The sequence below is a fragment of the Chlamydotis macqueenii genome, chromosome 21 (assembly GCF_036417535.1).
Source record: "Chlamydotis macqueenii isolate bChlMac1 chromosome 21, bChlMac1.mat, whole genome shotgun sequence".
NCBI lineage: Eukaryota > Metazoa > Chordata > Aves > Otidiformes > Otididae > Chlamydotis > Chlamydotis macqueenii.
This window is the reverse complement of record NC_141576.1, coordinates 3016132-3028432: the sequence shown is the minus strand read 5'-3', so window position 1 is coordinate 3028432 and position 12301 is coordinate 3016132. Positions and strand designations below refer to the sequence as shown.

The window sequence follows — 12301 nt, the reverse complement described above, 5'->3', positions numbered from 1 at the left end:
CCGTTGCTACGAGGAAGCGCCGCCGCCATACTTTCTCCTTCTCCCCTCTCCGTCCCCTGCCCCGCGGTCCCGCCCACTCGCCCTCTCCACAGCCAATCGAATTCCACTCCCTTGCCGCGCTCCCCCCACGCGCCGTTCCGTCAATCAGCAGACGGGTGACGCGCTTCGCGCGACCGGCGCCCGGTCCAATGGGAGGCCGCCAGGCGCCGCGCAGGCGCACGGGGAGCGGCGTGCTTTCCGCCTGCCGGCCCGCGCGCGTGCTGCCGGCCGCGTCATGTCCTGGCTCTTCGGGCTGAACCGCGGCGCGAGCCCGGCGGGCGGCGGCGGGGGGGACGCGGCACCGGGAGCGACCGGTCTCTCCCTCCCGCCGGCCCCGGGTGGTACCGGTACCGGCAGCGGTACCGGAGACCGTCAACCGCCCAAGGACAAATGGAGCAACTTCGACCCCACGGGCCTGGAGCGGGCGGCCAAGGCGGCGCGGGAGCTGGATGCGTCCCGTGCGTGAGGGGCCGGGGCCGGGGTCGGGGTCCGGGTCCGGGCGGGCGGCGGAGTTCGCGGCCGGTAGTCGGTACCTCGCGTCCTGTCGGGTCCCTCCTCCTGCGGAGCGTGTGGCTGGGTCGGGGCCGCCGCGGGCCCTTGCAGCGCTCGCCGGGGGCCGCCGCTCCTTGCCGGAGGGCCCGGCGGCTTGTAGAGCCCCGAGGTCGGGCCTGGTTTCCTCTGAGCGCCTCCTGCGGGGCCTGCGAAGGGAGAGGGGTGGTGCTGCAGCGCCTTCTCGGCGGGGTAAACCTGATCCCTTCAGGTCAGCGGTGTGCGGGGAAGGTTTCTGAGCATCTCTCAGGGGAGGGCTGAGCGTGCGGCTTCAGAGCTGCGCGGTGGGCAGTCTCAGCCAGCGATGGGCTGCATTGGATAGACCGAGCGGTTTCTGACTCAAGAAAAAAACCTCATTGCTCTCAGTAACGTCTTCCTACTGCCCATTTCAGGCCACGCAAAAGATGCTCTTAGTCTCGCCCAGATGCAGGAGCAGACCTTGCAGCTGGAACAGCAAGCAAAACTGAAGGTATGTGGGAACTCACCACTTGTACAGCCAGCCCGCTTCAGGCAACTGCCACGTTTGCGGGGGGTGTAAGTTGAAGTCTCATTTTCTAGCAATCTGCAGAGAGCACTAAGTTTTACGTGGTGCTGTTCAGTTTCAGCAAATCATGGTTACTTACCTTTTTAAAACAAAAAAAAAAGTACTTCTAGAAGGTGAAGTGCAGGTGATTTCACCACTTCTCAAACATATGTAATGGCTTTGACTGCAGCTTGCATGTCCTGAGTGGATTTTTAAATCACCGCCATTTTTAGGGAATGACAAGGGTTTTCTGCAGAGAACTGAAAAGTAGTTGATTGGAGGTTAGACTTCTGTTCCTTTTATAAAGGAATTCAGGGATGGTTTGAGTGTTGTTTGGTTTAGTGTGTTTTTAATAAATTGTATTTAATCCTGAAATGACTAACTATGAGATTTCTTATAGTCCTCCTTCATGCTCCTATTTGTGTTACTGGTCAGCTTTGCAGGGTACCATTCTGATTACAAATGGATTTCGTGCACTGTGATTGTCACTAGCATCTCTGTGGGATGATGTATTGAGCTTGTTTGCGATGATTATCTTTTTGTCTCAATAGGAGTATGAAGCTGCTATAGAACAACTGAAGAATGACCAGATACGGGTACAAGCAGAAGAGAGACGAAAAACACTCAGTGAAGAAACAAAACAGCATCAAGCAGTAAGGAAATGAGGGGGAAGCCAAGTGATGGGAGACTTTCTTTAAGGAAAAGGCAACGACGTGTTATGCCCCTTTTCGGGGGCAGCCACGGATGTGAGGCAATTCACAGACTGAGCCCGTCTTCTACCCTGGCTTTGTACTGTTGAACTTGATTTGTGGTCATATCCAGCTTTGTCATCTTGAAATTTTGTTACCGAATTCTTGACATCTCAAAGGGACCAGTAATAGCAGTTACTCTTATTGTGTGCTCTTTGAAATTTTCCTAAAGGAATTTTCAGGGAAGTGCTGTTGAACACGCTGAGGTACGCTTTGTTTCTTAATAGCTGATGGCATTAAAAGGTGGAAGATTGCTGGCTTACCAAGTGTATGTGTCAGCCTGGATGGTGAAATGTCTCTGAAGTTATTTGGATTTCAGTCTTAAGTAGCCTGCAACCCCAGTTCTTCCAAGTTTGATCTTTTAGAGAGGAAAAAAATACTTCAAGAGGAGAAGTGATGCAAGTTACCAGAGGTTATGTTGTGAGCAGTGTAAGTGCTTTCTGGTGTGTTTTAGCAGGAGTTACTGAAGTGGCAATAATACTAAAATCAGGGGAATGTAAGCTAGCTTTTGTGCTAATAGCTCACATATGGTGACTTTTTACTTTGAGAGACGGGAAATTAGGGGATTGATTAATTCTAATTGATTGCCTATCTTTGGAATATAGATAGCTGAAATGACTTATTTGGCACGTGTTGCTTTTTATCCCATCAGAGTTTGGACTTTGGACAGGGCTGGCTCAAGCAGCGGGCTTCACAATTGTCTGCTCTGTTCCTCAGTTAGCTGTTGAGCTCTTGAAGTTCACAGGGCGTCATTTGAAGTCAAAGCAAACTTGATCATGATTTAATCCTGAAGTGCCATGCTTTACAGTTATTGAGGAGATAACCTGCAAGCTATTCTCCTGTCTTTGTGTTTGGAATAGAGAGTAATATCGTCCCGTGAACAGAGTCCTCCTTGCTGATGGCTCTGGATCCTCAGACCTCTCAGCTGAGTGTAGACGACATGAGTTTATTTGCCAGTTGCAGTAGAAAATCGTCGAGAGAAATTAATGAGGGACAAAAAATCAATCAGAAACAGCTCATCTCACAGGCAGTGTGTCTTGACGGTTCTATTGCTTGCAATCACCAGTCCAGGTGATGTGTTTTAGAATGTGAAAACCATGGTTTTCCTAGTGATGTAAGTCTCCTTTTCTGGGCCAAAGAACACTTGTTCTTTGTCTGTTTGATACCTTAAAATGAAGTCAGACTGTATAGATTGCTCAGCATAGAGGAGTTTTGTTGCTGGCTAAGGATATTTTGCCCCAAACTTTACCCTGTTCATATTCAAGCCTGGGATTATTTGTTTTGTTTGGAATTGTTTTGTTTTTCTCCCCTGCATGTTCCAAACCTCATTGCCCTCAGGACTAGGGTCTCTTTTAAATGCATAATCTTTATTTTTATCCTTTTTTTTTATTATTATTATTTTTAAGCGAGCCCAATACCAGGACAAATTGGCACGGCAGCGCTATGATGAACAGATGCGGCAGCAGGTATGACAGCTTCCTTCTCTCACCCAGCTCGGAACTGTATAGTAGCTTTCTTAAGTCAAAGCTGTGGTCAGATCTGTGCCCTATCCTGCTGGCCAGCTGGCTGATGCTAGGCACGGTTGCTTTCATCTGTACTGTTTGCTTGGCTTCAACAGTGCATGCCAGGCAAATCAAAGGTCAGGAATTAGGACAAAGTGGCTAGGAGCATGGGATTAATGGTAGGGGTTTGGGAGATGGGGAGAAGAAGAATGCACTTCAACCTAAGCACTAACTTCTTCAAAACATTTGTAGCGCTCAAGCTTACACAAACACCTACTTGAAGGAGTTCTTACAACTTTAACACATCTTCTGTCATCTCTGCCTGTAGCAACTTGCTAATGAAGAGAATCTGAGGAAGCAGGAGGAATCTGTACAGAAGCAGGAAGCCATGAGGCGTGGTAAGCTTGAGTGATGTGTTAATGTCGTATGGGCAAGTAACGGGTAAATCCTGGTAGTGCTAGAACTACCGGTTCCTTCCAGCGTTGGTTTTGTAAGTGGCTGCACTCCTAAATGTCTGCCCTGTGGTACTTGGGTTTCTCAGTGAACTATCAGCATCTCCTGATACAGCAGCTGAAATTCTGATTTTATGCTGAGACAATCTAAACTAGAACCAGTTTTGAGAAGGGAAGAGAAACAAAATAGCTCCTGGGAGGAACGGTTGAATTTGTAGCACAAATTCACATTTGTGTGTTCACATTTTCCTGTAGAAAATAAACGCTGTGTAATGATGTTTTAGTTTGAAACTTGCTTTGTTTCTTTTAGTTGTAAAGGAATTGCCAGAGTCACTGAGGGAAAATTCCTTGTCTGTCTTCTGTAATATTGTACTAGTCGGCTGCCTTTTGAGGGAGGGTGGGAGGGAATAAGGATCTTGAAATCTGCTGCTATGGGACTGCACACAGCTGTTGTGAAGCCAGGATGAAGTGGTGCATCTCTTTCACCTGGCTGCTACCTGGGATTAAGCCAGCCCAAAACATTGTTGTCCTCTGTTCTTTTTTTTTTTTTTTAAAAGCTACCGTAGAGCGAGAGATGGAGCTGCGACATAAGAATGAGATGCTGCGTGTTGAGGCGGAGGCAAGAGCCCGTGCCAAGGCTGAGCGGGAGAATGCAGACATCATTCGGGAGCAGATCCGCTTAAAAGCTGCTGAGCATCGCCAAACAGTATTAGAGTCCCTCAAGTATGTGTGAGCCAGGAGAAGGGCCTGGGTTCCCTTGCTGCTTTTCCAGATTTCTCTCATCGTGTAGGAAAGCTTGCTTTTTATTCCTCTAAGCTCTGAGGAATATCAAAAGTTAGTTTGTACACTCTTGTACTCTGAACAATAGGAATAATTGTATTAAAGAGAACCCTCTCTTTCACTTGTCTTGCCACATAGTGATCTGAATGTCACCAAAGAGACTATTTATAGATTTGTGAATTTTACAGAATTTTTCTAAAAAGTTACTTCAAGCTTTAATCACTAAGATTGAGACTCCATTACTCTGAAAACTCAGAGTTCTTCCAGTTTCTGAACATATGCCATAAAGGTATAAAGCAGTCCATCTCCAAAGGCATAGAATTAAATTTGAATTTAAAAAAAATTAGGATTTTATTACAGTTCAGCACCAGTAATGTATTAAAGAAATAAATTGATGTCACCTTAATGCCAGATGCTTTTCTGGATTTAATACCAGATCAGGTGTAGACATGAGACGATTATAAATACATTTGTTATCCTTGTTCATGTTTCAGTTCCCAGGTGAGCCCCCAATTAGCTCTGGCTGGTTCTGAAGATGATCATTATAAAGTTGTCTTGTAAATTGTTTCAGGTTGATCTTTGAAATTCCTTTCTGTTCTGTTTGCCTTGTTTGCTTGCTGTAGGACAGCAGGGATGCTCTTTGGAGAAGGATTCCGTGCTTTTGTAACAGACTGGGATAAAGTTACAGCCACGGTAAGATTATGACGTGTATCGATATCTTCCAGAAAAGTCTGCCTGTGAGTGTGTGTTAAACGAACTCCTTGCTCTGATATGTTGTATAAAATTTACACAGAGTGAACCATGGTGGGATTTGCTGCTCTCGTAGTGCTCTCTGCAGTCCTCGTTTAAGGAGATAATGTGATTCAGATTTTTAGTCAAATTCACTCTTGTCTTGTCTGTATAGATAATTTGTTTCTCATTGGTCACATAAAAGCTCTGGCTTTAATGAACAATGTATAATTAATTGTTTTGTCTTTTGGAGGCACCATCACCATTACAAACATGTTGCCTGAAAGTTTGCCAGCTATTACAAGTAACAGATGCAGATTCTGTGAAGAAAGATGATTCTTTTTCACAGATAGGTTTGTTTTTTTTTTCCCCCCAATTGTTCTAGAATTTGCTGTCTCTTGTGTATGTAGGGGAGTAGGGATTTTATCTAATAGCCGGTCAGAGATAACTGCACGTTTTCTCTTTGAGATCTTGAATGCAATTTTTGTGTTTGGGCTCTGAGCTGACAAGTTTTCGTTCAGCTTTTTAACGACTGATGTTCGTTGCACTTCTATGATGCATGAATGTCTATAAATGTAGGTGAACAGAGCATTGTGAAATGTTTAACACCAGTGTTACGTGATTTCTTTGCCAGTGGTGGTTTTTGGGAACAGAGATCTAATCCCTGTATCCCCCAGCCGCCAAGGTGGATAGCAAACTGTCAGCTCTCTCTGATCGGGGAGTCTGAGGGTGCCATTTTTATCTACAAAGGAGCACTCTTAGTCTCTGGAACTTCAAGACCTTGGAGGACATGATCTAAAACTCGCTTTGCTGCTTATCTCACAGCTTTATACCTATTTTTGATGCAGCCTAGAGAGCACTTAGAGAACTCTTATGTGTGCTAAGTAAGTTGATTAAAAGCTGGACCAGCGTCTTTTCACGGGACAAAAGAGCATGGCAGTGGATTCTTACGGACATAAAGTTGTTTCTCGGTGTACTACTTACAACAAAACTTTGCAGTGAAAATATATTTTTAGTAGCATGGCTTGTTAAAATGGACGTTTTGCTTTAAGTCACTCACCACCATCTGCGCCACCCCTGGTTTTATACATGCAGGCTGATACAAAACACACTTTGCCTGAGTGCACTGGGGAGAAGACGTGCTTTTAGTGGATCCTTTTGTAATCTGTAAGCTGTACCTGGAATGCCTGCGGTATTCAGAGCCTTTTGCAGATTAGTGCTTGGTGCTTTTAGCTGCATATTCTCATGACCCAGATACCGATTTCCTGCATTATGGTCATTTTTGCTTCTGACAATCTCTTTTCTTTTGAATTTGGGACATTTAGCTTTAAAAAAAAAGAGTACATTTATTTTTGGAAAGGAGATAACACAACTGGAAATCATATTTTCTATTGCTTTGAAAAATGACTATAAGGTAAGAATTAGTCAGTTATTTTAGAAGTCCTTTAAATTAGCACTTCCTGCCTGCTGTAAGGGCTGTTCTTTTCCTATCTCTTCCCATCCATGCAACCCCAAAGGTTTTGCTCAAAGTTTTTGGGGTTTGTTGTTGGTTTTTTTAGTGGAATTAACTTTGCTTATTAGTCAGATATTCATTCCTTTGCTAGATACTTCATGGTAAACAGATGTAATTGGACTGATTTGTAGAGTTGGCATAGTAATTAGGTTTTGTGAATGTAAGAGTTGAGTAATTTTCCTGTTTTGATACATAGCTGTCAGTCTTAAAGGTATATTTCTGTTTCTTGTAACATGAACATCAGTGAAGTCCCAAAGTCTGAAATAAGTACTTATCTCTGCCTGGATGGATCTGATTTATCAACTTGTAGCTTTGCTTAGTACTGAGTGTTGCTAAAGCAGATGGTGTAAGAGTGCCTGAGATCGTTTGTCATGGTACCTTGTTTTTAGAGGGAGACTGCTAAAAAAGGTGGAGCCTCTTGTCTTCTAAAATCTCTGTAAACTGAGATGAATCAGGTGTGGAAATTGTCTTATTCTTCTTAGAACTCGCAGTTGTGAAACATTCGTGTTTCCATCCAAAGCAAAGCTGATTAAACAGAGAGAAACTGAACAGATGGTGTCTCATGGTTTATTGAACAGTGCCATCCTAGTTGTCCTTGAGGCTTTTGACCTTGTCCTGTACTTGTAGTAAAAGTCTGCGTACCTTAAAAGCAATCACTGCAGCTTGCTCTTTTGTCTATCTGGGCTTGCTCTGGTATGAATTATTGACATCTCGCTGTAAGCTGAACACAGCTGATTACTTGTACTCAGAACTGTGGGGAACAGTTGGCCTCTTCCCAAACACATCTCAGTTTAAAAGTAATGCCCCTTCTTCCCTTGAATTTTCAGGTGAACAGGAGTTTTGGTAAATCAACTGACTCACTTGCGTATGTACAAACAGATGGAATTGGGGGCTTATGTTTGTGCACCTTAAGTAAAGTTTTATAAAAGTTACCAGTGCTATCAACCTCTGTGAATTAAGGAAGAAAACCTTATACATGCTAAAGATTTCTGTGAAGTCTTGATTCCTTTCCTGAAATGTTAGCCTTGGCAACCTCCTGGAGTGTCTTTAGCGTTGTCAGCGCAGCTCCTTGTCTATTCTGACAGCTAGCTGTGGTGGAAAAAGCTCCCTGCGGGGCTCCGGGTTTAATATGAGTCAATGTAGTGCTGAACCGAGCAGCAGCTATAAACCACAGAGAAGTCTGGAGTTCTGCTTCACTGGCAAGTTGATGGCAATGTCTCATATTCTGGGGTTTCTGAAAGAACAATCTCTAACATGGTGATGGTAATTCCCATGGTGGTTTTAACCTTGACGCTCCTCTTGAGTAGCTGTTTTGCTGTTGTGTTGGATCTGGATGACTGTTCGCTTTCGGCCAGTGTACCTTGGCTGGTTGTTTGTATTCTCTATTGTGTACTGTCTTGGTAGCAGTCGCAATTCGGACTTTTGTCTTCATATCTTTAATTCTTGTATGGTGAGGGGTAGTCTGGCAGACAGCACCTGATTTATGTGGTTTTATTCTTACTGCCTGCACAGAATACCTAAAAAAAAAAAAAAAAAACAAACACCACCACTTTCCTGATGTGCTTTTGTTCATAACGCTGGAAGCTACAGCTTCAGCATTATGGGAGATACTGTTTTGTCGTAGGAGGCTTGTACCTCTGGTTTGTAGCAAAGGCTGATGGCTCTTTGTCTAAATACATCCTCTGCTTAGCTAAAGATCTGAAAAGCCACACACATTTTGATCTGAGAGTACATTCTTCTGGATACATGTCTATATGCATTACTTGTGCTTCCTCTGCCTTTCATGCTGCAAGATGCAAAATGCCCTGTGAACAGGGAGTGTTAGAGCTTGGCTGTCTGAACAGAGATAAAACATCTTGCCAAAAATGATCCCCTCTTGGTCAGCATTTGTCCTGAATCTTAATTCCCCGCCACAAGGCATGTTACACGCAATAGCATTGCCCTGCCAAGTGCTTTTCCTAATCCTTCCTCCTTTTCTTTGCAGGTGGCAGGCCTAACCCTGCTGGCAGTGGGTATTTACTCTGCCAAGAATGCCACAGCAGTAGCAGGGCGATACATAGAAGCACGTTTGGGAAAACCTTCCCTGGTGAGAGAAACCTCACGCATTACCGTCCTGGAGGCACTGAAGCATCCTATCAAGGTAGTTTAGCTTTGTTTTTGTGTTGCACTCAGCCATGAGCGTGCAGAACTCCTTTTGCAGCTCCTTGTGTCAGGCGGGGAGCTATCCCTGGGTCTGTGAATAAACAAACTATTAGAGATGGCATAGGTGGGCTGAGCTCGTTGTCATTTTATGTGACTTTTTTGTCCAGGTGAGTTATTTTCTCCATGTCAATAATTGAATTTGTCCTCTCTAGGTTGGTAAGCGTCTTACCAGCAAGGCTCAGGATGCCCTTGAAGGAGTTGTTCTCAGTGTGAGTACTCTGTTTTGCTGTCTTGGTCTGTGAAGGATGACTTCAGAATCTAAATGAGAAACACTGTTTCCTTATGCTCACTTCAAAAGCTGTAATTCCAGTAATTCTGGAGACATAGCACCCTTGGGGCACTGAGACCATAAGTAAGCTCCCGTGTTTAGTGTGACACACATTAAGCACTCTAACGTTTTTTCCTCTGTGCAAAGCAGTTGGAAGTCTTAATTCAGTCTTTGCCCTGCTGCAGTTTTTCTCTGTAGTCAGCATGTGAATATATAGAGCTCCACTTGTCTCCTCTGATCTGTTAAGGATTACTGAACCTGGATCTGCTTGTATGCCAAAAAGCTGAAGAAGCGTGTGCATTTGCCCATCTTGCGAATGGTTCTGAACTTGCTGATTAGGGTCACTTCCGTGTATTTGCTTCTGAATTTGATTCCTGGATACCAGGTGAATTTAAGTGCTTCTTCAGGCTGCTGAGAGAAAATGCTCCTGCAGGAATAGCTTTCTCCCAGTATCTCTACAAATGCAGTAATAAGTATAAACATGAATGTTTGACTTGGTTGAAAGAATTAGTACTGCAGAGTTAATTATATTTTGACATATCCCTCTCAGGGCAACCAGTAGGAAGTGAATATTTAGGTGTTACCAGTTCTTACAGTAGTTACTGCACTGCTTCCTGCACTACCTCTTTGTCTTATAAAAGAATTGTAGCCAAGTGGACAGAACTTAATAAATTGAGTAAATCCTGACATAGAAGGGGAGATGACCCTGATCTGAAGTAATAAGCAGCTGAAGTTAACACTTAAAAGCTTGAGACTGTAGGAGTGCTGCCTACTTGCTGGTACTGATCTGTGGAGCTGAGATGCAGGTCTCTTGGTACTTTCTGTTCCTGAAATTTAACCCTTTTCTTGCAGCCGCAGTTAGAAGCACGTGTGAGAGACATTGCCATAGCAACAAGAAATACAAAAAAGAATAAAAGCCTATACAGGAATATTCTTATGTACGGTCCCCCTGGCACTGGAAAGACGCTCTTTGCCAAGGTAAAACCCTGCCAAGACTCTGGCAGCCTGCGTGTTGTAAGTGCTCTGAAAACTTCAGGGTCTAAGCGCCCTCTCTAGTCTGAAACCTGTTGCTGTAGTATTGCATAAACTGTGTTCTTGTGTCTCTGTTGGGGAGGGAGGAAAGGGCACCCAGCCTGCTTCAACTCTACATTAGTACAATCACTTGGATTCTAGTGCTAAGCGCAGGCAGAAAAGCTGTTCTATCTGGAAAAGGCATCTGGCAACTTTACGTGACAGCCTAAGCAAACTTTGGTCAGTGCAAGCCGTAGGCTCCTCTGATGAGCTTGGTTGATGTTGGCTACATCCTGTCAAACTCGCTTTATGGATAGACTTGCATCTTCTGTCCTAGCAAAAAATCATAGAGGATTTTCTTTTTACCTGGAGGCTTAAGGGAGATATTTCCAGCATGCCCCAGAAGTTTCATCAAAACCCTTCGCTTAGTAGCCACCAGACCAATGAGTTGTGGCAGGCTTTAAAACACAAAGGGAAAATTCTGAATACTCATGGGATTCACTGACCATTTAATTCCAGGCTTCTAAATTTTTTTAGATGAATAATATTTTTTGAGTTGTATTAGTCAAGCATCTAGTAGAGAATAGAATTGTTTTGCTGCACAGAGAAATTAAGTTATAAACTAGACCATGAAGAAAATGGTGGAAGAAATAAACAACACACAAGTTAAAGATGAGGATCTAGGCATTCTCAGCAGTGCCTTCTAGCATTAAAATTTTGTGTATTGCCATAAGACTTATCTTCCATCTTTTGTTCCCATTCAGAGCAATGCTAAAAGCTGCCCCTTAGTGACTAAGTATTCTCTTTTCCAAGAGCATACTTACCCTCTGAAAATAAGCATGCTGATAGGACTAAACTACTTTATTTCCCCCTCCTCATCTTCCATGGACTTGCAGCGAAAAGAGAGTGCTTAACTCACCTTTTTGTTTCCTTCCAGAAACTAGCCGTGCACTCGGGCATGGATTATGCCATCATGACAGGTGGCGATGTTGCCCCCATGGGGCGTGACGGAGTTACTGCCATGCATAAACTCTTTGACTGGGCAAATACCAGCAGGAGAGGGTAAGGAGAGGTTCCTCTGAATCCTGAATTTGGTTTCTTCCTCAAAGAAACTCACTGCAGCGGTGTAGTTCAGGCTGCTAATCTCTGTTATTGAATTATATTCTTGCACGGATGAGGTAATGCTGGTTAGGCATAACATCTCCTAAAGTTTTCCTAGAATGGGAGAATTCTTGCTGCTTAGTAATATTTAAAAGGCTTAAAGCTTTTGCTCTTCTCCTCCCTCAAGTCTTCTTGGTTATTTCAGATTTTTCCAGATCAGTCACAGCTTGACTCTCTGCTGATCTCACCAGGCAGATGGAGAGATATTGCCCACCTGAAAGCTGGGACACGTCTTTGAGCGATTTAGTTTTCTGACAGTGGTTAGAAGACTTAGCACAAAAGGAGGTGCAGCCAGGTGTTTGCCCCCTCTGGATATTATGTTCCTGTTGCAATTGCTCATGTTTAAGACTCTGAGAGTGCTTGGATCCAGCTCCTTGTTGGCTTTTGAGTCTCAGGCAGAAGTAGCGAATTATAGGAGAGAATAAGGGGGAGAGAGATGCTGAAGGCGTTGATATTAGATAGGTGTAAAAGTCACAAACTGCTGTGCTTTTTCAGTCACCTTTGAAAGCAAACTTTTATCTGCAGGAAAGCATTCGTGTTGAGGCTAAATCTTGATTCCCTGATTTTGTAAGAGTATGTAGTTAATTTGCTCATACTAGTGTAAATGGATTTTTGCAGTCCAGAGGTAGCTAAGAAGTTGCTTGCCCAGCCAGGATATTAAAAATTCAATAAAGAACTTTCAGTGGGTGTCAGTTTGGTGGTTTTGTGCTGTTTTGATTGCAGGTCTTCTGTAAATGTGGCTAACTGGTGATTTACGTGTTCTTTGATTGCTTTAGATGGGTATTATCTTGCAGTGTCTGTTCTAATCCTTGCTGCATTCATC

The 12301-nt window shown here is 43.9% G+C and overlaps 1 protein-coding gene across 1 annotated transcript in view; it reads left to right on the top strand.

Moving 5' to 3' along the window:
* The first annotated feature begins 248 nt into the window (after positions 1-248).
* The window catches only part of LOC104476140 (ATPase family AAA domain containing 3A), a 28118-nt gene continuing 16065 nt past the window's right edge, over positions 249-12301 (top strand). Inside the window, exons 1-11 of the mRNA XM_086764592.1 lie at positions 249-497; positions 981-1057; positions 1663-1764; positions 3267-3326; positions 3691-3760; positions 4372-4537; positions 5218-5287; positions 8821-8976; positions 9191-9247; positions 10159-10284; positions 11255-11379. Coding sequence (XP_086620718.1) covers positions 275-497; positions 981-1057; positions 1663-1764; positions 3267-3326; positions 3691-3760; positions 4372-4537; positions 5218-5287; positions 8821-8976; positions 9191-9247; positions 10159-10284; positions 11255-11379 — 1232 coding nt within the window. The 5' untranslated portion in view covers positions 249-274. The remainder of the gene's footprint in view (positions 498-980; positions 1058-1662; positions 1765-3266; positions 3327-3690; positions 3761-4371; positions 4538-5217; positions 5288-8820; positions 8977-9190; positions 9248-10158; positions 10285-11254; positions 11380-12301) is intronic.